The 21,296-nt window shown below is 47.0% G+C and overlaps 2 protein-coding genes across 6 annotated transcripts in view; one reads left to right on the forward strand and one right to left on the reverse strand.

Moving 5' to 3' along the window:
- The window catches only part of LOC118371079 (neuropilin-1a), an 83,987-nt gene that overhangs the window by 26,591 nt on the left and 36,100 nt on the right, over positions 1-21,296 (reverse strand). Inside the window, exons 6-8 of the mRNA XM_052483305.1 lie at positions 18,651-18,806; positions 14,399-14,565; positions 895-1,050 (exon numbers count right to left, since the gene is read on the reverse strand). Of these exons, the coding sequence (XP_052339265.1) occupies positions 895-1,050; positions 14,399-14,565; positions 18,651-18,806 (479 nt within the window). The remainder of the gene's footprint in view (positions 1-894; positions 1,051-14,398; positions 14,566-18,650; positions 18,807-21,296) is intronic.
- LOC127912829 (uncharacterized) lies at positions 9,347-11,884 on the forward strand. Of its 5 annotated transcripts, none has more exons than XM_052483301.1 (3): positions 9,347-10,217; positions 10,257-10,334; positions 10,374-11,884. In XM_052483301.1, exons 1-3 carry the CDS (start codon positions 10,122-10,124, stop codon positions 11,328-11,330), a joined length of 1,131 nt encoding a protein of 376 aa, XP_052339261.1. In that variant the 5' UTR covers positions 9,347-10,121; the 3' UTR covers positions 11,331-11,884. The 5 variants fall into 5 exon arrangements, with proteins under 5 accessions (XP_052339261.1, XP_052339263.1, XP_052339264.1 ...); XM_052483303.1 differs by having other exon boundaries at positions 10,257-10,295; XM_052483304.1 differs by having other exon boundaries at positions 9,347-10,178.

Below are 21,296 nucleotides of genomic sequence, written 5' to 3' on the forward strand. Positions count from 1 at the left end.
CACAGATCCTTAGCATGGTCAAACGAACCTCTTGATGGGCCCGTGGAGTGTGGACACCCACTAATGGAGGTTTGTTTACAGACAGAGAGCCTTCTGGTCTGTTTCACAGGCTGATAACTGATCAATCGTCAGATCCAGTCAGATCATTAGGTTAGCCACTCTCTGGTCTCTGGTCTGGTCAAGACTGGTCTCTCTCTCTCTCTCAATCTCTCTCTCTCTCTACCTCCCCATTCCATTCATCCCTGTCACTCCTGGTTTATTAAAGGCTTTGTCAACCGCTCTCCTTCTTCAGACAAATACCAGAGCCTGACACACAGTAAACAATGACTTCATCCAACTAAATGACTACTGTAGCGTCTTTATGAGAGAGGCAGTAGTACTGCACTGTAAATCGTTTCTCACACAATGCATTAGCATACCACGCTAAGCGCATAATAGTATGGTGGAGAAAACGCTGTTCCACAGAGACAGAACCGAACACAGACCAGATCAGACCAGACCAGAGGCATTCCCCTTTTGTTGAGATATTGTGTGGCTGAAGCAGAGATCCAAGCCAATACTAAGGAGGAGAGCACAATTCAACTCTGGCTGAAAGCACAGAAATATCGCTCTGGATAAGAGCGTCTGCTAAATGACGAAAATGTATATGTTGTGAGTTTACATGACTGGCATTCTGGGTCTGGTTGGCCATTGTGCCACAGCCCTGTAAGTCTTCTGAGAAGTGTGTCTCAACTAGTGTCGATGCATGTCTTCGGCTTTTGCTACATGATTCGAGTATCACTGCGGTAATACATGCGGTGCTGAAGTATAGGAAAAGATGACGTGCTTATGATACCATGCAACGTTAGTGGTAGGCAGTGGGGTACAGAGTGGGTGAGGAGTAATCTCTCTTACCTTCTGTTTTGAACCCTCCTTCAGGGTGATCCAGTCTTCTCCGTTAGAGCTGACGTCCACCTTGTACGACTTGACCCAGTAGGTCTTCTTGGTCTCCTGGGAAACGGCCCCCTGTGTTCCGACGGCCGTCACGAACCGGAGGAAACCCAAGTCCACCTGAAGGGAGAGGGACCGGTCAGTAAAATCCAATGGCACAAACAGTACATACAGCAAGACTTTGGGTTTTAGTGCAAAGAGAAGTGTTCTGCAAGTCCAAACACTGATGACATAAAAGAGTTTTAAAAAATGGAAAACACCTTTAGCCTGCATCTCATTTAACTATGACTAGAATGTAATAAACAGCAGAAGTATGGAATGATATTCTATTAATAAAACACCACAACTTCATTTCCTGTGATGGGGAGACAAGAGCTTATTGGATGAAGGTGAATATTGAATGGAATTGGCCTCCTAATATTCTAAACAGGAGACATAGATTGAATTTCAAATAGTACAAGGTTGCATAAAAAAAATCTGAGCTTCATAAAGTAATCATGAACTGCTGTAACATTACTGATGTTATTATATTTTCCAGAGCCGGCTGCCAGACAGGGGGAACAGGGCCAAGAGCCTATTGGATAGAAGGGAGTCAGAACAGAGTCTGTACAGCTGAAAGGACCGTGATGCTGAACAGACTAAAGAGAAGAAGCTTACCAAGCATCAGGGTTAGAGAGCGGTTACACTGTTGTCTATCAGAACTGTGGACAGTGTGTGTGTGTTTGTGTGTGTGTGTGTCTGTCTGTCTAGCATCATGCTCTCTCTATACCTTCACGGTGTATGTCTGTCTGTCGGGAAAGAAGCAGGCCCATCCTCCTGGAGCTGCCTGTCCGTGTGTGACTCGTACTCCTCTGAACAACCAGGACATCCTGACCTGAACCCCCCCATCTCCCCATGGATCCCCTTAAATAGACTGGTCCATGTCCCATCAAGCTTGTCTAACAGGGATGGAGCTCTATTTGTCTGGGTCTGGATTGATTCAGCAGTCCAGACGTGGGTGGACCCCCACTCTGAGAGGAGACAGGAAGATCTGTTTCGGCTCGCCAGTCCCTCGCGCAGAGAGACCAAAACAACACCTCTGGACTTGCATTCCATCTGCTGGGCTGCCCCTATGGAGCCCACTTAAACCCTACCTCTCACCCCCCCCCCAGCCGGAACAGAGGAGGAGGAGAGGAAAGACTGGTGGGTGACTGAGGGAGGAGAGGAGGGCACGTAGGAGAGGCCTCCAGTAGCGGGTGGCGAGGTTACGCTGCACTGTTAGTATTTAACGGGCCATAGCCTCTCTCTCTCTCTCTCTCTCTCTCTCCGACTGGCCACACTGGGGCTAATAAGTAAAAAACGCATGGGGGTCAATCACACGAAGGGTTGTTTGTGTGGGAGTTGTGGGAAGGGAACGGGCTGCTGGCTTCGTCACAGTGCTGTGTGGAGGGAGGGAGAGGGGTAAAAAAAAAGAGGGAGCGACAAAGAGAGAAGGAGCGAGAGAGTGGGAAGAGAGAGAGAGAGAGAGAGAAGCTTTGATATTGGATCGAGAGGAGGCTTAAGACTGATGGATTGTGGCCGGGGCCTCGTGGAGATTAATGAATCCACACCAACTACAGCATGTGATGTGTGTGACAGCAAATGATTCATCCCAAATGGCACCCTATTCCCTATATAGTGCACTACTTTTGAAAAGGGCTCATAGGAAATATGGTGCCATTTGGGAAAGCCGGGGAGATCAGCCTTTTAAAACCAGTCGACGAGAGCACCAGCCAACCAATGCAGGCATCACAGTGCATGTTAAAGATATCCATACAGCCTTGAACAGTGCTTCTCTCTCTCTCCCTCTCCCTCTCTCTCTCTCTCTCTCTCTCAAACGCACGCGTCACAGTGAATACATTGGCAATGCCGTTGTCATTTGTCTACTTTAAAATGTATTCAGGAGCAGAAGCTAAGGATAAAACCAGATGGGGAGAGCATGAATAAAGGTCTCTATATGACTTCCGTTCTCTGCCCGCTCTGGAGGATTTGAAGAAAAGAGAGAAAAAGACAAGGAGCTCAACTGGGCTTATGGAAAAAGGGCCAGATTTCTTTAGCCCCATAAACAGAGACAGAATCCAAATCCCCTGTTTCAGAGCGTTCCTTTTTAATAACAGACGATTCACAATCCCCATCGCATGGCTGGGTGCGAGAGGAAGGAAGAATGTGCCAGTACAGATGGAGGGTGGTCTGGATGGGGGGAAAGGAGAGAGGAGTGGAGAGAGGCGAGGCAAGTCCTCCTCCTCCTGCTGTCTATCCTGCTCCTCTTCATCATCATCATTATCATTATCATCATCATCATCATCATCATCATCATCATCATCATCAGCTTCACAGCTGCCCTGGACCAATGACAGAGTGCCTTACTGAGAAGGGGATGACTTGGCCTTGGATCCCCCTCCTGATTGGACCCTTATTAGCCGTAATGGAATAATGGAATTAGAGCATCACCAGCCCTATAATTGAGAACAGTCATGAACATTCAGAGTCAGTCAGTTAGGCTGTGTCGTTGGCTGGCTAAATGGTTCCTTCTGCTTCCTTCAAACTGTTTCTTTATGACTCAGTGACAAGTCAACTGATCACCATGTTCTGCCCTGTACCTCCAGACCGTGGACTCAGACAGCCAGAGCTCTGATTCATCCCGTAGGACCACTTTTAGCATGTTCAAAAATGTATGGCTGGAGAGTACACTGAGTACTGCCAGGGGAGGAGAGGGGAGGGAGAGGTGGGGAGAGGAAAGAACAGAACAGAAGGAGACAAAAGGAAGACAGTAAAATAAAAAACAGAAGATAAGAGAAGCCGGCTGGGGCTGCTTTGCTGGAGGTCTGAGGATGGGAATGAGCCTTGTAAGGCTGTTGCCTCGTAAGGAGAGAAGAGACCGACTGGATCAATTTCACAGACGTGAGCATGATAACAGGGCTGTGCTAATGAGAGACACATGATTTATTAATGACTTGTTGTTTCAGTCAGAGCCGAGGAGGGAACCACAGCAGTGCGAACAGACCAGGGTCAGGCATACTGGACAGGCGAGCTGAAAGAATAACGGCTGAATAATAGAGAGAAAATAAACAATGAGGTATAATGATTCATGCTGGGACTTCGTTAACACGGAGGAGTGTGTGTGTGTGTGTGTGTGTGTGTGTGTGTGTGTGTGTGTGTGTGTGTGTGTGTGTGTGCAGTGTGTGTGTGTGTGTGTGTGTGTGTGTGTGTGTGTGTGTGTGTGTGTGTGTGTGTGTGTGTGTGTGTGTGTGTGTGTGTGTGTGTGTGTGTGCGCATTGTGTGTGGGTGTGTGAGGAATAGATGGCATAGCTCACCCAAACCCAACTGCTCTACCAGTTGAACCAACGTGCTGTTGGAACTTTTTTGTGTGTGTGTGTGCGTGTGTGGGTGTGTGTGTGCAGCAAAGCCAGGAAAATATATTTTTAGGTGATAGATTATTTGCTACCGAACTCTTAGTGAATTGGCAAAACGTGTGAATCATCGTTAATGGGTGATGTAATCCTTGTCTGAAAGAGTGTCAAGTATAATAACCACGTCCTGCTGACATTACAGAAACACGCTCATTTTCATTCACTTTTTTTTTTTACGACTGAGATTTTCGAGAAAAGCCAGGGTGTGTTTGGAGCGGTGCCCACTCAGAGACAAATGACACAATACAATCTGGTCCCCTGTTGTAATTCATATCTACAGGGACACACACACCCCTTTCCCACGAAATGGCCTGTTAAGAAAATCAGACAATTACAGCACATCAATCAGTATCCAGCTGAATGGGAAATCATGTCTCTTTCTCCTCTGTTCTCTCTGTCGTCTTCCCACTCTTTCTCTCAGAGTTTTCCCTGTTCCTACTAAAGGAATGGTGAATACTGTTCTGTTCTCTCTGTCGTCTTCCCACTCTTTCTCTCAGAGTTTTCCCTGTTCCTACTAAAGGAATGGTGAATACTGTTCTGTTCTCTCTGTCGTCTTCCCACTCTTTCTCTCAGAGTTTTCCCTGTTCCTACTAAAGGAATGGTGAATACTGTTCTGTTCTCTCTGTCGTCTTCCCACTCTTTCTCTCAGAGTTTTCCCTGTTCCTACTAAAGGAATGGTGAATACTGTTCTGTTCTCTCTGTCATCTTCCCACTCTTTCTCTCAGAGTTTTCCCTGTTCCTACTAAAGGAATGGTGAATACTGTTCTGTTCTCTCTGTCGTCTTCCCACTCTTTCTCTCAGAGTTTTCCCTGTTCCTACTAAAGGAATGGTGAATACTGTTCTGTTCTCTCACCTAGCCTACTGATGTGTGTGTGTGTGTGTGTGTGTGTGTATCCAGTCATTACGCTGACTAATGGAAGCAGAGAAGCAGAAACAGCATTAATGCCGTTGCTCAACCTTGTAGGCCCACAGTCAGTTGAGCCTGTTGGTGCAATTAGATTAACATAGGGAGTTTCACCACATCAGACTGTGTGTGTGTGTGTGTTTGTGTGTGTGTGTTCCTCTTATCATCATCATCCCCACAGACTGTGTCAGACATTGTCATAATCGTCATCCACCGGTCATCAGATCCACTCCATAGTGGAGTGAGTCAACGGAACACAAATAGCACCCTATTCCCTACATAGTGCACTAGAGTCCCATGGGTCCTGGTCAAAAGTAGTGCACTATATAGGGAATAGGGTTAGGGTCAGGCCATTTGGGATCACTGTCTGAGGATACAGTTGACTCATTGTTCTGTGGCTGTCAGGTGAGCGTTGTGCAGAGCCGAGGGGTGGGGTTGGAGCAGAGAGGGGAACACAGTGTTCAGATCAGAGAACAACTGTTGTGCTTCAAAAGCCGCTTGTCACTGTTTGACTACCGCATAATTCAACTGGTGCGAAAATACTACAATCAGTTTTCATGAGGAGTTTTTAATGAAATAAGTTGTACCAGAGAGTTTGGGCTTTCACTGCCTTGCCCCCTGACTGTGTTCTGGGAAAAAATAGACTTCCCATCTGTTGGTGTGTGGGCTGAATTAATAATCGAGAAACTCTGGGGAACACAAGACGACATTTTCCCTTCTCTCTCTGTCTGTCTGTGTGTCTCTCTCGCTGTCTCTCTTTCTCTCTTTCTCTCTCTGTCTGTCTGTGTGTCTCTCTCGCTGTCTCTCTTTCTCTCTTTCTCTCTTTCTCTGTCTGTCTGTCTGTCTGTCTGTCTGTCTGTCTGTCTGTCTGTCTGTGTGTCTCTCTCGCTGTCTCTGTCTGTCTGTCTGTCTGTCTGTCTGTCTGTCTGTCTGTCTGTCTGTCTGTCTGTCTGTCTGTCTGTCTGTCTGTCTGTGTGTCTCTCTCGCTGTCTCTGTCTGTCTGTCTGTCTGTCTGTCTGTCTGTCTGTCTCTCTCTCTCTCTCTCTCTCTCTCTCTCTCTCTCCTCTTTCTCTCTCTCTCTCTCAAATAACCTCTCTCTCTCTCTCTCTCTCTCTCTCTCTCTCTCTCTCTCTCTCTCTCTCTCTCTCTCTCTCTCTCTCTCTCTCTCTCTCTCTCTCTCTCTCTCTCTCTCTCTCTCTCAAATAACCCAGAAAATCACTGATCACCACACAGAGAGGGGGAATTCTCTCCCTGTGTTTCAAAGTCAAACACCAGCTGGTAGCCATAGACCAGACAGACAGAGATAGTCTCTCAGGTTTCCTACAGTAGATCTCAGGCTCGGGAGATTGTGGCCATCCAGAACAAACAAACAGTTACCTCACATGTTCAGGTACTGTACTTCTAAACTGGCCTGGTCCCAGATCTGTTTGTGATGTCTTGCCATTGGTGCCAATGGTCAGTGTCACTGTTTGCGTGACCATACGAGTTAGCAAGACAGCACAAATAGATTTGGGACCAGGCTACAGTCCTTCTGAACAGTGTAAGATAGCGATCCATCAGCGTTGGCCTCTTCCTCTAATTCTATGTAGAGCACCTGACTGGATGCTGTTATATTTTAATATTAGTTTGTGCTTTTAAAAAAGTCCATTAGCCTGAATTATAATTCATTCCTCTTTCACGAAAATTGGATTACCACGAAGACGCTGCAATGCTGTGAGACCTATGAGCTCCTTCTCAGACCTTCCATTCATCACAGGGTTTACCTGACATAATTACGGGCATATTTTTAGCCATTTGTGCCGTTAAATTATGCACGTCTTTCCTGAGCGGTTGATCATCTATTTTATCCTGACAAAGAGGGATGATGTGTGAGGTGGGTCTAACGTGGGGTGAAGGTATGACGATGACTAAAAATAAAAGGTGTGTGTGTTTGTGTGTGTGTGTGTGTGCGTGCGTGCACGTGCGCGTGTGTGTGTTTGCGGGCATGCATGCATGCGTGTGACGGTGTGACGATGTGGAATGATTACAGTTTTCAGTCTGAGACAGTAGCCTACTTTCAGGTGTTTTTTTTTTTTTTTTAACGATTTACAACCTATTGAATCACCCTAAACACATAGAGCGCAACTGAAATGGCACATTCTTCCCCTATTTAGGGCACTATTTCTGGCCAAAAGCAGTGCACTAAATAGCGAATTTGGGAGGGAACCACAATGACCTCCATGGTTGCTTACACTGTTACCACAGATGACTGACTAATGACCACCGTCCTTCAGGAAACAAAGCAACGAGACCTCAGGAAGGAACTGACTGGAGAATGACTTCATCAGGACATTTCAGTGACAAGCCTGGTACAGGATATGGAGCAGCCTCGTCTGTGGATGACCACTATGATACAGTAACAGCATGTTTCAGTCAAGAGGCTGACAGGCCTAGATACTGTACAGTGTTTTTTTTTTCTTCTAATGACAGTACAGTATGAAGGTAGATGGACACAGACAGAGGGGCCCAGACAGGGCTCAAACACCGGTGTGTCGTCCGGAGTCGGGGGCTTTAACCGTACAGTAGATCTGACAGGGCAGCCAAATCGCTGTCTCCTTCCACTTTCTTTTAAACCAGACTTCATCAACAGAGAGAAGCTGATGTTAATTACAAGCCCATTATTATAATTACTCATCCTTTGGCATGATGACAAGACAGTCCCAGCAGCTTGAAGAGCTCTCATTGACAAAGACAATGGAGAGGAGTCTGCGTCCCAAATGGCACCCAATTCCCTATTCCCACATAGGGCCCCTGTCAAAATGAGTGCACGAGGTAGGGAATGTGGAGACATATGGGACATATGCCGAGAGTGCGAAACATTTCGATCCTTCATTTCTATTCTATCCTTCATCCCACTGACCATGGATAATTGAAAACACATTTGGACGGCTGTTGACCGCTGTACGGGGCCGTGTGGGTCCATAGGAAAACAGGATATGGCTGAGCAAGTTGTTTTAGCGGCTGACATGAGCCCAGAGCCCAGCACTGCCTTACTCCGTCTCCCTCCCCTCTCTCTCTCTTTTCTCTCTCTCTCCTTCCTTTTCTCCCTGGACCTGGATAAACGGCTGGAGAGCTGAGGCAATGTCTGCATCCCAAATGGCACCCTATTCCCTACATAGTGCACTACTTTTGACCAGAGCCCTATGCAACCTGGTCACAAGTAGTTTAGTACATTTGGGAAGCAGACAATGTTTTCAGGGAAGTCAGTAATTAGTGTTTGTTTGATGGCTGATGGCTGGAAAAGTGGATTTTAACCTGTTTTTCTTTATAAAATAGTGCAGGCTAGTGTGTGTGTGTGTGTGTGTGTGTGTGTGTGTGTGTGTGTGCGTGCGTGCGTGCGTGCGTGCGTGCGTGCGTGTGTGTGTGTGTGTGTGTACGTGTGTGTGTACGTGTGTGTGTGTTCGTGCGTATGCAGTGGTGTAAGGTACTTAAGTAAAAATACTTTGAAGTACTACTGATGTAGTTGTTTGGGGTGTATCTGTACTCTTCTGATCTGGCGGACTCACTAAACACAAATGCTTTGTTTGTAAATGACGACAGAGTGTTGGAGTGTGGTCCTGGCTATCTGTAAATGTAAAAAAATAAACAATTGTGCCGTCTGGTTTGCTTAATATAAGGAATTTGAAATGATTTACTTTTGATACTTAAGTATATTTTAGCAATTACATTTACTTTTGATATTTAAGTATATCTTTTTTAAAAGAAGTTTTTACTCAAGTAGTATTTTACTGGGTGACTTTCACTTTTACTTGAGTCATTTTTATTAAGGTATCTTTACTTTTACTCAAGTATGAAAATAGAGTACTTTTTTCCACCACTGTGTGCCTGCGTACTAGCGGTTTCCATGGGGAAAGACATGGCCTTCCTCCATGCAGCCATATGTTAACATATAATTACTTCCTGTTGCACTTGGTGACTTTACTGGGCCAAAGCCAAATGAGTGAGATTAGGGCAGTTTTATGAAAACATTGTTTTTAATTTTCTGCTCTTTCATCAACTGGTTTTCTCCTGACAAACAAGATTAAAGTCAACATCCTTTCCCAGAGTGCTTAGAGAGAAGGGCCGCTCTCTTTTTGTCTCCAGAATTTTACTTACGATTAAATAATTTGGGTTGTCGGCGAGATGTGTGTAAGATAAAACAGATCATGCTGTAAATCCCGATAATGGACTTATGACGCAAGATGGATAATTATGGCTATAACCTATTCGCAAATAAATCCTACAGATATGGAGAACATTTACCATTGAACTCATCAGTAAAGAACAATACTATGAATAACCTGTATCTTATCCTTATGTGATAGACGACAGAAATGATTTCAGGTATTGACTTTCTCTCTCAGGGACAGCATGTATTATTCATGGTGTGTGTGTGTGTGTGTGTGTGTGTGTGTGTGTGTGTGTGTGTGTGTGTGTGTGTGTGTGTGTGTGTGTGTGTGTGTGTGTGTGTGTGTGTGTGTGTGTGTGTGTGTGTGTGTGTGTGTGTGTGTGTGAGATCAATGGTTGCTGTCTGAGGCAAGATGTTAGACTCTGTGATGCCATCTTGCTTTTATGGCATCACTCAGGCCTAGGGAAAACCTCTCTCCCACTCTATCTCCTTTCCTGACAGAGCCCATTCCTCATGACGTCAGCGTCGAAGTGTGCGTGTGTGTCTGTGTGTATATGTGTGTGTGTCGTCAGTGTCCCAGGGGTACCAGGGAATCTTCCCTCCGCTTTTGTTTTCAGGTCGGAGACAACGTGAATGTCCTCCAAAAATATAGCTGTCCTCCCTCAGTCAGAGGGCCAAATGTACTGTACAGGTGAAGGTATTTCCTCCTAGTATGTCACCCACCATTCAGGTCTTCCTATTGGAACCAGGTCCGTCACCCACCATTCAGGTCTTCCTATTGGAACCAGGTCCGTCACCCACCATTCAGGTCTTCCTATTGGAACCAGGTCCGTCACTCACCATTCAGGTCTTCCTATTGGAACCAGGTCCGTCACCCACCATTCAGGTCTTCCTATTGGAACCAGGTCCGTCACCCACCATTCAGGTCTTCCTATTGGAACCAGGTCCGTCACTCACCATTCAGGTCTTTCTATTGGAACCAGGTCTGTCACCCACCATTCAGGTCTTCCTATTGGAACCAGGTCCGTCACCCACCATTCAGATCTTCCTATTGGAACCAGGTCCGTCACCCACCATTCAGGTCTTCCTATTGGAACCAGGTCCGTCACCCACCATTCAGGTCTTCCTATTGGAACCAGGTCCGTCACCCACCATTCGGGTCTTCCTATTGGAACCAGGTCCGTCACCCACCATTCAGGTCTTCATATTGAAACCAGGGCCCTCACCCACCATTCAGGTCTTCCTATTGAAACCAGGTCCGTCACGCACCATTCAGGTCTTCCTATTGGAACCAGGGCCCTCACCCACCATTCAGGTCTTCATATTGAAACCAGGGCCCTCACCCACCATTCAGGTCTTCCTATTGAAACCAGGTCCGTCACGCACCATTCAGGTCTTCCTATTGGAACCAGGCCCGTCACCCACCATTCAGGTCTTCCTATTGGAACCAGGTCCGCCACGCACCATTCAGGTCTTCGTATTGGAACCAGGTCCGTCACGCAACATTCAGGTCTTCCTATTGGAACCTGGCCTGTCGTGCACCATTCAGGTCTTCCTATTGGAACCAGGCCCGTCACGCAACATTCAGGTCTTCCTATTGGAACCTGGCCTGTCGTGCACCATTCAGGTCTTCCTATTGGAACCAGGCCCGTCACGTACCATTCAGGTCTTCCTATTGGAACCAGGTCCGTCACCCACCATTCAGGTCTTCCTATTCAAACCAGGCCTGTCGTGCACCATTCAGCTCTTCCTATTGGAATCAGGCCCATCGCGCACCATTCAGGTCTTCCTATTGGAACCAACCCAAAAATACACTATCTGGCTAAAGGTGAGTTCATTCATCACAGCAACCTGCTGCTTCATACATCCATACTATTCCCCTTCTGGGGGCTTCAAACAGATGGAGGATCCACAAAGGTAGATATTCACTGTACCTGGCTGACATGGGAATGGAAAGCGGAATAGCTATCTAGCGATTATAAATACACTTCCTGGTGGATGTGAGAATCCTCAAAGGTCGCCTGTCCACCTACCCACACGCATTTAGGCATGCACACACACACGTGTGCTCACGCGCACACACACACACAGACACACACACCAAAGGACTGTTCCTCTGGGACAATAGAGTGTGATGAATAGCTAACCCACCAGAGCTCCGTGCTAAGCCATAAGAAACCCCACCAGCCTAATTAACAGAAGGAGAAACCCCACCATGTTGCCCTGCTCCTCATCTCAATACATTAACATGAGAGGCAGCATTAAAATAGTTGACAAACCTACACTATCCAGCTCTAGATATATGTTATCTGAATAAACTATAGGCAGAGAAGAAATATGCCTGAGATATCAACCCCTCAAACCCCACTGCCTGTCATGAATAGCTAATAAAACCGTCTGGTGCAAATTGCATACAGAGAATTAATGAAATGAATAATGAATTGATATCCATCTAACAGGCGTGAGGGATGATTTGTCTCGTGGTGCCGTGAGTGCGCCTGCCATTAACGATGGGGAGAGATTGTTGTTGCTGCTGCTCCCTCCCTCAGACAATCTTAATGAAAGAGAAATGAAGAACCCCATTCTTTTAATAACACTTGTTATAATGAAATTTCTCTCTCTTCATGAGCTCAGGGAGGGCATATGCGCAGTGGCAAAGATTTCAAGAAATTATAAATTACACACCATACCAACACGGAATTCACTCTTTGTTAGCGTAGAAACACACGTGCCAGGCATCCACTTCTTTGTCATCTGGCTTTGGAGCCTTTTTATCTTGCTGTATTTTACTGCTGAATACAATTAAAGCTGCAATATGTCACTTTTTAGGCAACCTGACCAAATTCACATAGAAATGTGAGCTATAGATCTGTCATGCTAATTGAAAGAAAGTCTAAGAAGCCGTAGATCTGTTCTATGTGCGCTATTTCTATGCTTCCCTTTCTTAAGTTTCGGTTTTGCGTCTTTTTTACTTTTGGTTTTGTACTCCAGCTTCAAACAGCAAAAAATACAACATGATGGGTGATGGGAAATATATGTCTCAGCGGTTTAGACGGTACAATGATTCTCTACACTATGAAATTAGTGCACTTTTAAATAAATAAATAAAAACCCTAGCATAATCAATACTCTATTGAGGATTCTGAACAGTTGCCAAATCGTTGTTCTTTTGCTCTGGAATCAGCACAGCAGGAGAGAGACACATGCAGACGTTCATTAGGAGAGAAAGACAGTGAAGAACAGAACAGTACAGAGCAGAACGGCCCACTTGGTTTAAAAGGCTGGTTTTAAATAAGTCCTCATTAACACAAATAGGTATTTGAGTCAGATTCCCACTGAATTAAGTCTCCCAGGACACATAGGCTGAATCTAGCAACACTGGGAAAGGACAAGACCATAGTATCTACAGTATTTCTTAGAAACTGCTTATCCTTCCACTTATCAATCATGACTGCATCTTGATTGTTGATGAAACTAAGCCATAGGATCTCTATGGTCATAGCTCTCTGGTCAAACTCACAGGTTATGTCCAGACCTGATAGGACCCATGACAATGAATTTGTGCCTATCTCCAGTATGAACCTGTGTTCTGTCAATCATTGACCTCCTCTATGTCCCAATAGATGCAACATCTTAGGGCTTAACTGTGTAACTTCACCTCTGAGGGACAATCAACGTCACACAACTTTAACCCTCTCCTCTAAAGGAACTGCTGCAGGAAGTAGTCTGGGACGGGAGTGTGTGTATGCATCCCAAATGGCACTACTTTTTGCCAGAGCACTACTATATGGGTCCTAGTCAAAAGTAGTGCACTACTGTATAGGGAATAGGGTGTCATTTAGGGCACAGGCGTTGGTTTCTCTCCAGTACAATGGGCCCCTGCCAGGCCCAGGGCTCTCCTCCCACTCCCCTACAGAGCACAGAGCCAAGGGCCTCCTCCACAGACATACACACACAAAAACAAACACACTCCCACTCCTTGAATTCAATTAGTCTGGAAGGGGCAACAGGGGCCCTCAGGACAATATTTTCATAGCAATAAGGACAACCTAATATTTTAGGAAAACCTAAAATATCTGTCTCCAAGCCAGTTTTACATTTAACAGATGCTCTGATCCTGAGCAAGAGCATACATTTCAGTACTTTTTCATTCTGGTACCCCGTGGGAATTGAACCAACAGCCCTGGCATTACAAGCACCATGCTCTACCAACTGAGCCACACCAGTGGACTATTAAAAAGCCTCTTGAGGACTACATACCTGCAGTCGAGGCAAACTTTCAACTTCTCAGCGAGGCGTGGACGGACTATCATAAAATAACTTGTATAGGTAATGTAGTGTATGGTTGGGTCAGTGGGGTTACCACTTCAACACAATAACAGGCTCTAGGGTATGTGACATAGCAGTGCCTTTGGGATCAGAGACAGAGCTACAGTCTTTTCATATTAAGTTCTCTGTCTGTGAATGTTAATGCAGATCCCAGCACACATGTAGTACAATAAAACCCTATGATAACCATGCGTGTGTGTTGGTGGAAATGTCCCCCGGGGCAGTAACCACAGCGGATATGAGAGAGAGAGAGAGAGAGAGAGAGAGAGAGAGAGAGAGAGAGAGAGAGAGAGAGAGAGAGAGAGAGAGAGAGACTTTGTGGAGTGTCTGGAATCCACAGCTAGCCTGAAGTTCCACAGGAAGCATAAATTAATCACCAGATTTCTGGATCACCTTAAAATATGTACCCAGCATGCCACAGGGGTGTCCTCAGAGCAGACAGACTTCTGGGATTATTTATGATGAGACATTAGCCACCTTTGAGAAATTCTATGGTGACTTTGGGACCCATGGCGGTCCCGCGTGGTCCAGTTGGTACAGCATGGAGCTAGCCATGCTAAGATTGGCTGAGGCCATCCATAAGAATATGTATGCACACTTTGGATAAAAAACATCTGCAGAATGTTATATTTGACTTTGTGCTTATGGTGCAGACTGTACCTGTATCCACTCTTTGTTGTTGTCCTCTCCTGGTGTCCATGCGTTCTCATAGTAGTTGAGTCTGGCTCGCTCCGGGGACCAGCCAGGGTTGTACTGGGACGAAGCTACGATCTGCTCTGATGCTATCTCCCCTGACTCCATACCCAACGGGTCTGTACAGTCAAAGTCTGAGAGAGAGACAGAGAAAGAGAGAGAGCGATGTAGGTAGAGAGAGAGAGCGAGAGAGAGGTAGAGAGAGAGATGTAGAGAGAGAGCGAGAGAGAGGGAGAGAGAGACAGATGTAGTGAGAGAGAGAGAGAGAGAGAGAGAGAGAGAGAGAGAGAGAGAGAGAGAGAGATGAGAGAGAGAGCGAGAGAGAGGGAGAGAGAGACAGATGTAGTGAGAGAGAGGGAGAGATGTAGAGAGAGGGAGAGAGATTTAGAGAGAGAGAGAGGTAGAAGTGGTGGTAAAGAAGGGAGAGAGAGAGAGAGAGAGAGAGAGAGAGAGGGAGAGATGTAGGGGGGGGAGAGAGATTGAGAGAGAGAGAGAGAGAGAGAGAGAGAGAGAGAGAGAGAGAGAGAGAGAGAGAGGTTATTTGAGAGAGAGAGAGAGAGAGAGAGAGAGAGAGAGAGAGAGAGAGAGAGAGAGAGAGAGAGAGACAGATGAGAGAGAGAGAGAGAGAGAGAGAGAGAGAGAGAGAGAGAGAGAGGGAGAGAGAGAGAGAGGTAGAAGTGGTGGTAAAGAAGGGGAGAGAGAGAGAGAGAGAGAGAGAGAGAGAGAGAGAGAGAGACAGATGTAGAGAGAGAGAGAGAGAGAGAGAGAGAGAGATGTAGGAGAGAGAGAGAGAGAGAGAGAGGTAGAAGTGGTGGGAATGAAGGGAGAGAGAGAGAGAGAGAGAGAGAGAGAGTAGAAGTGGTGGTAAAGAAGGAGAGAGAGAGAGAGAGAGAGAGAGAGAGAGAGAGAGAGGGGGAGAGAGAGAGAGACAGATGTAGTGAGAGAGAGAGAGAGAGAGAGAGAGAGAGAGAGAGGGAGAGATGTAGGGAGGGGGAGAGAGATTGAGAGAGAGAGAGAGAGAGAGAGAGAGAGAGAGAGAGAGAGAGAGAGAGAGAGAGAGAGAGAGAGAGAGAGAGAGGTTATTTGAGAGAGAGAGAGAGAGAGAGAGAGAGAGAGAGAGAGAGAGAGAGAGAGAGAGAGAGAGAGGGAGAGATGTAGGAGAGAGAGAGAGAGAGAGAGAGGTAGAAGTGGTGGGAATGAAGGGAGGGAGAGAGAGAGAGAGAGAGAGGTAGAAGTGGTGGTAAAGAAGGGAGAGAGAGAGAGAGAGAGAGAGAGAGAGAGAGAGAGAGAGAGAGAGAGAGAGAGAGGGGGAGAGAGAGAGACAGATGTAGTGAGAGAGAGAGAGAGAGAGAGAGAGAGAGAGAGGGAGAGATGTAGGGAGGGGGAGAGAGAGAGAGAGAGAGAGAGAGAGAGAGAGAGAGAGAGAGAGAGAGAGAGAGAGAGAGAGAGAGAGAGAGAGAGAGAGAGAGAGAGAGAGAGAGAGAGAGAGAGAGAGAGAGAGAGAGAGAGAGAGAGAGAGAGAGAGAGAGAGAGAGAGAGAGAGAAGTGGTGGGAAAGAAGGCGAGAGATTGTGTAAATTTAGAGCTGAAAGCACCAAGGCCAGAGCACACATCAACCCCCAAAACAGAGCTGGTCCCTGGGGAGTAGGACACTCAGTGGCAGGGTCTGGGCTGGTACTCTGGTGGCCGGAATAAAGAGCCACATCAGTGCCGCCTCAGCTCAGCAGATCCTTGCTTCCGGTTCCTCTCTCCCACTACCACACACAGAGGCTTTAAATGGAAGGCAAGCACAGTGAAAGTGTGGTGCTACATCAAGACATAAAGCTTTAGTCATAAAACATTCAGTGTAGGGCTAAGTTCACTGTAACCTGTAATCGGAAAAGAGAAACTATTATGCATTAAAGTTGAGCTAGTAGTTTTTCCTCTGGTGCTGGTTCATCTCTCCTTTAAAGTTCCCTGTAGGCAGTTTATGTGTTTCGCACATGGTGCACATTTCCTAATATTGTTCTCCCTCGGGGTGTTAGGGCACGTTTATTGTCGGTGTTCTGGGCCGTAAATCTCCCAGAATGCCCTGTCCCAACCAGGATAGAGGGCATCTCCTTGTTTATGTTGACATGGTGCTACCGTCCAGGGTCAGCCAGTGTGTGTATGTGTGTGTGTGTGTGTGTGTCTGTGTGTGTGCGCGCGTGTGTGCGTGTGTGTAAGTATACAACCACCGGCCAGGTCAAGAGGTGAGCTCTTCTTTCGTCATTCCCCGGAGTCCCATATGTAGCGGAGTTGTCTAGACGCTGACCCTATGACCTCCAGGGTCAGGCTCGGCCCTGGCCCCAGTCTGACCCTGCTGTCTCTAGTCACCCACCCACCTACACCCACATCCCCACATCCCCACACACACACACACACACACACACACACACACACACACACACACACACACACACACACACACACACACACACACACACACACACACACACACACACACACACACACACACACACACACACACACATATCTCACACACACACACGCACCTTAAGGCAGGCACACACAGTTACGTATTGTGTAAATCAGCGTTGTTCAGCGTCAAGCAGATGGAGAGACCATCTGTTTTAGCTCATAGACAGTCCCTGACTGCTGCATAACCTATACCTTACTCACTACTGCAGAGAGAGAGAAAGAGAGAGAGAGAGAGAGAGAGATGCAAAGATGAGGGGAAAAAATATGTATATCACATTCCACTCTTTTCTTCTCCTCTCTGAAAGACCCCCTTCTTCTTCTTCTTATGTTGGAGGAGGAATCTGAATCTCTCCATAAACATCAACCAGACCCAGTTGAACTTCTATCTGCCCTCTGACTGTAAACAAAGAGTCTCTGGTTTTCAGCCCTGAGGTAAATGTGATCATGTGTGCTGCTATCAGCTATAAGCTATCAGCCTGCGTTTTAAGCAGCAGCCCATTCCGTGGAGTGTGGCGCTGGGGGATCAGGGAGATAGTCGGGAAGTGTTCCAAATGGCACCCTATTCCATTTAGAGTGCGCTACTTTTGACCAGAGCCCCATGCAGCCTAAATCAGGGCTGTCAGGGAGAGGAGACAAGCCTGCTTCATCACCATCAAAGCAACACCTTATCCATCCTACAAAACCCCCTCTCGACTGAAGTGTACAAGTCTTATATTATGTACGGGGTAAAAAGGAAAACCCATAGATTATACATCAAAGGGCGTAATAATACATTCCTACTAGAGCAGCACAGTGGATAAAAACTGTCAGAGACTTGATCTTCCGTCTCTCTGATATGAGGATCCATTCAGCCAGGTCGTAAAGCTGCCAACTGCATAATTAGGTAAGTACGACAGATGTCAAATAATGCAGTGACTTGATGAGTTCATGTTGGTGGATTAGTGTTTTGATTGTATCTGTCCCTATCTAATAAATGTAATACTGGTGGATTAGTGTTCAGTCTGAACACATGTTATGTTTACGTTGCCATGGTGCTGAGCTGTAGGGACTATAGGGACTAGTGACACAGGCAGTCATCGCTGTATGCGGCTGTGCTCAGGCTCTGTGTGAGTCTATCGAGGGACCTCAGCACACATGCATATCACTACTCCCCACGGGGGACCTAGCACCATCTGGGATGATTAGTGTTTTTTTTAACACCAGTCATCGCCATAACAACCGGGGGGGGGCGAGAAGGAATGACTGGAGGGGTGGCTTGTGGAAAGATTTATGGGCTTCGAGGTGGTTGTGTTTCATCAATGAAATGTTTAGCCGGAGCATTTCTCAAATTGGGGTCATTGGGGCCGGGCCCCAGGACGAAGAGGACTGTTTGGAGGGGCTGGTGAGGCACTGTCCACCCCCGGTGTCTCTGCCCCCACAGCCCACTGTGTTGAAGTCAGGCCTCGTAAACTGGGGGAGATGGCCCATGCCTTGTATCACATCTCCTTAATGAAAAGACTGGGAGCTGATGATTTATTAACTGACTTTAGTCCCACATTAAACTACACGTGTGGCAGTGGAACAGGGACCACCCCTCATATGTAGGGAGGGGTGTATGGTAGTTTCAGTATGTACAGCGATTGTAGCTTTATCATTCATGGTGAAAGGTCATTTTAGCAAATGCTAAATGTAGATCTTTTTTAAACATTTTATCCTAGTAGACAGTTAAAATAATGCATCTCTCATTGTAATCGGACCATTGATGATAGACAGTCACCTACCTTCTGGCACGGTCCGTTCCAACACAGTGAAGTTGGCAGAGAATCCCTCCTTGGCGATGGCACTGTCTGTGTTGATTATCAGGGCCAGGATGCCCGTATAAGAGATGATACGACCAGGGGTGTTCTGACCACAGTACCGCCCAATGTACGGACCAACTGGAGAGAGAGAGAAGGGGAAGGAGGGAGGGAGAGGGGGGAAAGGGGAGAGAGAGAGAGGGTGGGGAGATAGGGGGTAGAGAGGGAAAAAAAGGGGGGAGAGGGAGAGAGAGAGAGAGAGAGAGAGAGAGAGAGAGAGAGAGAGAGAGAGAGAGAGGGGGAGATTGTCAGTTACCAAGGTCACAGCTGAAGGTGGGAGTGTGTGTAAAGTTAGGAGTTAAGTCAGTATTTGCTTGCCCTAGGCCTGTCACATGGGTTTTCATACACAATAAACACATACACCCCCCAACGGAGGTGAGAGAACTAGTGTGTTGATGAAGCTATGAGCAGGACCTAAAACCTGGGGCTGTATTAGTGTAAGACCAGAGAGGGTTTTCACTAAGGCATGGAGAGAGAGAGAGAGAGAGAGACATTTAAGTCATTTAGCATTTAGAGAGAGAGGAAGAGGGAATCCTTGTTAAGACGAAACAAGGTTGAGGTTTAGTGGTGAGGTGGGTATGTATGGTCTGGCCTGGTTTAGTGTTGAGGTGGGTATGTATGGTCTGGCCTGGTTTAGTGTTGAGGTTGGTGTATGGTCTGGCCTGGTTTAGTGTTGAGGTGGGTATGTATGGTCTGGCCTGGTTTAGTGTTGAGGTTGGTATGTATGGTCTGGCCTGGTTTAGTGTTGAGGTGGGTATGTATGGTCTGGCCTGGTTTAGTGTTGAGGTTGGTATGTATGGTCTGGCCTGGTTTAGTGTTGAGGTGGGTATGTATGGTCTGGCCTGGTTTAGTGTTGAGGTGGGTATGTATGGTCCGGCTTGGTTTAGTGTGGAGGTGGGTATGGTCTGGCCTGGTTTAGTGTTGAGTTGGGTATGTATGGTCTGGCCTGGTTTAGTGTTGAGGTGGGTATGGTCTGACCTGGTTTAGTGTTGAGGTGGGTATGGTCTGGCTTGGTTTAGTGTTGAGGTGGGTATGGTCTGGCCTGGTTTAGTTTTGAGGTGGGTATGGTCTGGCCTGGTTTATTGTTGAGGTGGGTATGGTCTGGCCTGGTTTAGTGTTGAGGTGGGTATGGTCTGGCCTGGTTTAGTGTTGAGGTGGGTATGGTCTTGTCTGGTTTAGTGTTGAGGTGGGTATGGTCTGGCCTGGTTTAGTGTTGAGGTGGGTATGGTCTGGCTTGGTTTAGTGTTGAGGTGGGTATGGTCTGGCCTGGTTTAGTTTTGAGGTGGGTATGGTCTGGCCTGGTTTATTGTTGAGGTGGGTATGGTCTGGCCTGGTTTAGTGTTGAGGTGGGTATGGTCTGGCCTGGTTTAGTGTTGAGGTGGGTATGGTCTTGTCTGGTTTAGTGTTGAGGTGGGTATGGTCTGGCCTGGTTTAGTTTTGAGGTGGGTATGGTCTGGCCTGGTTTATTGTTAAGGTGGGTATGGTCTGGCCTGGTTTAGTGTTGAGGTGGGTATGGTCTGGCCTGGTTTAGTGTCGAGGTGGGTATGGTCTTGTCTGGTTTAGTGTTGAGGTGGGTATGGTCGGCCTCAGTGGAAAGAGTTCTCAAAAGCCACTGAGAAAAAGAGGAAAGAAATGGAGAGAAAGGGAAAAAAGGGAATAAGAGAATGTCAAAAGAAAATAATGCAATAAAAGTGAAACCAGGACACACTCCACTGAGCACTTTAAATTAGTTTGTGACACATTGTGTGTGTGTGTGTGTGTGTGTGTGTGTGTGTGTGTGTGTGTGTGTGTGTGTGTGTGTGTGTGTGTGTGTGTGTGTGTGTGTGTGTGTGTGTGTGTGTGTGTGTGTGTGTGTGTGTGTGTGTGTGTGTGTTCCTCTGTCTAGATGTTAAGCAGGTCTGGAGGCCTGGTGCTTATCTCTGATTAGTAAGCCTGTGATCAGTGGTGAGTGAAGGTCAGGCTGCTGCCCTGCTCCCCTCTCAACCTATCACCTCCCCTCACTCTGACATGCCATGTACAACCAGGCCTTAAATCCAGACACACAGATGAAAGGGAGAGGGGTTCACCAGGACAGGGTCTGATGGCTCAGATTCAGCATTATAACACAGAAGGGGGGTGCATGAACTGGGGTTTAGGGGGAAGAGCATTGCTCCTCTACCATCCAGTGTAGGATGGCCTGGTGTGTGTGGTGGTGGTGGGGAGGGGGGCATCTCCTAAATGATCTGCATGACTCAACGGCACTATGAAAATGTTAAATGCTCTGTTGTGAACTCTGCATGTCTCTATGGTCCTGGTGGGAGGAGAGAGGAGGGGAGATGGGGGGAGTAGGGAAGAGAAAGGGGGGAGAGAGGAGGAGAGAGGATGGGAGATGGGAAGAGTAGGGAAGAGAGAGGGGGAGAGAGGAGGAGAGATGATGGGAGATGGGAAGAGTAGGGAAGAGAGAGGGGGAGAGAGGAGGAGAGAGGATGGGAGATGGGAAGAGTAGGGAAGAGAGAGGGGGGAGAGAGGAGGAGAGAGGATGGGAGATGGGAAGATTAGGGAAGAGAGAGGGGGAAGAAGAGAGGAGGGGAG

Source organism: Oncorhynchus keta, chromosome 28 (genome assembly GCF_023373465.1).
Source record: "Oncorhynchus keta strain PuntledgeMale-10-30-2019 chromosome 28, Oket_V2, whole genome shotgun sequence".
NCBI lineage: Eukaryota > Metazoa > Chordata > Actinopteri > Salmoniformes > Salmonidae > Oncorhynchus > Oncorhynchus keta.

Excerpts from the sequence above, each read along its gene's own strand:
- LOC127912829 (XM_052483300.1), top strand. The coding sequence starts at position 10,122 with ATGTCACCCACCATTCAGGTCTTCCTATTGGAACCAGGTCCGTCACCC. Across the intron at positions 10,218-10,256 it reads GTCCGTCACCCACCATTCAG|GTCTTCCTATTGGAACCAGG; the intron begins GTCTTCCTATTG and ends CTCACCATTCAG.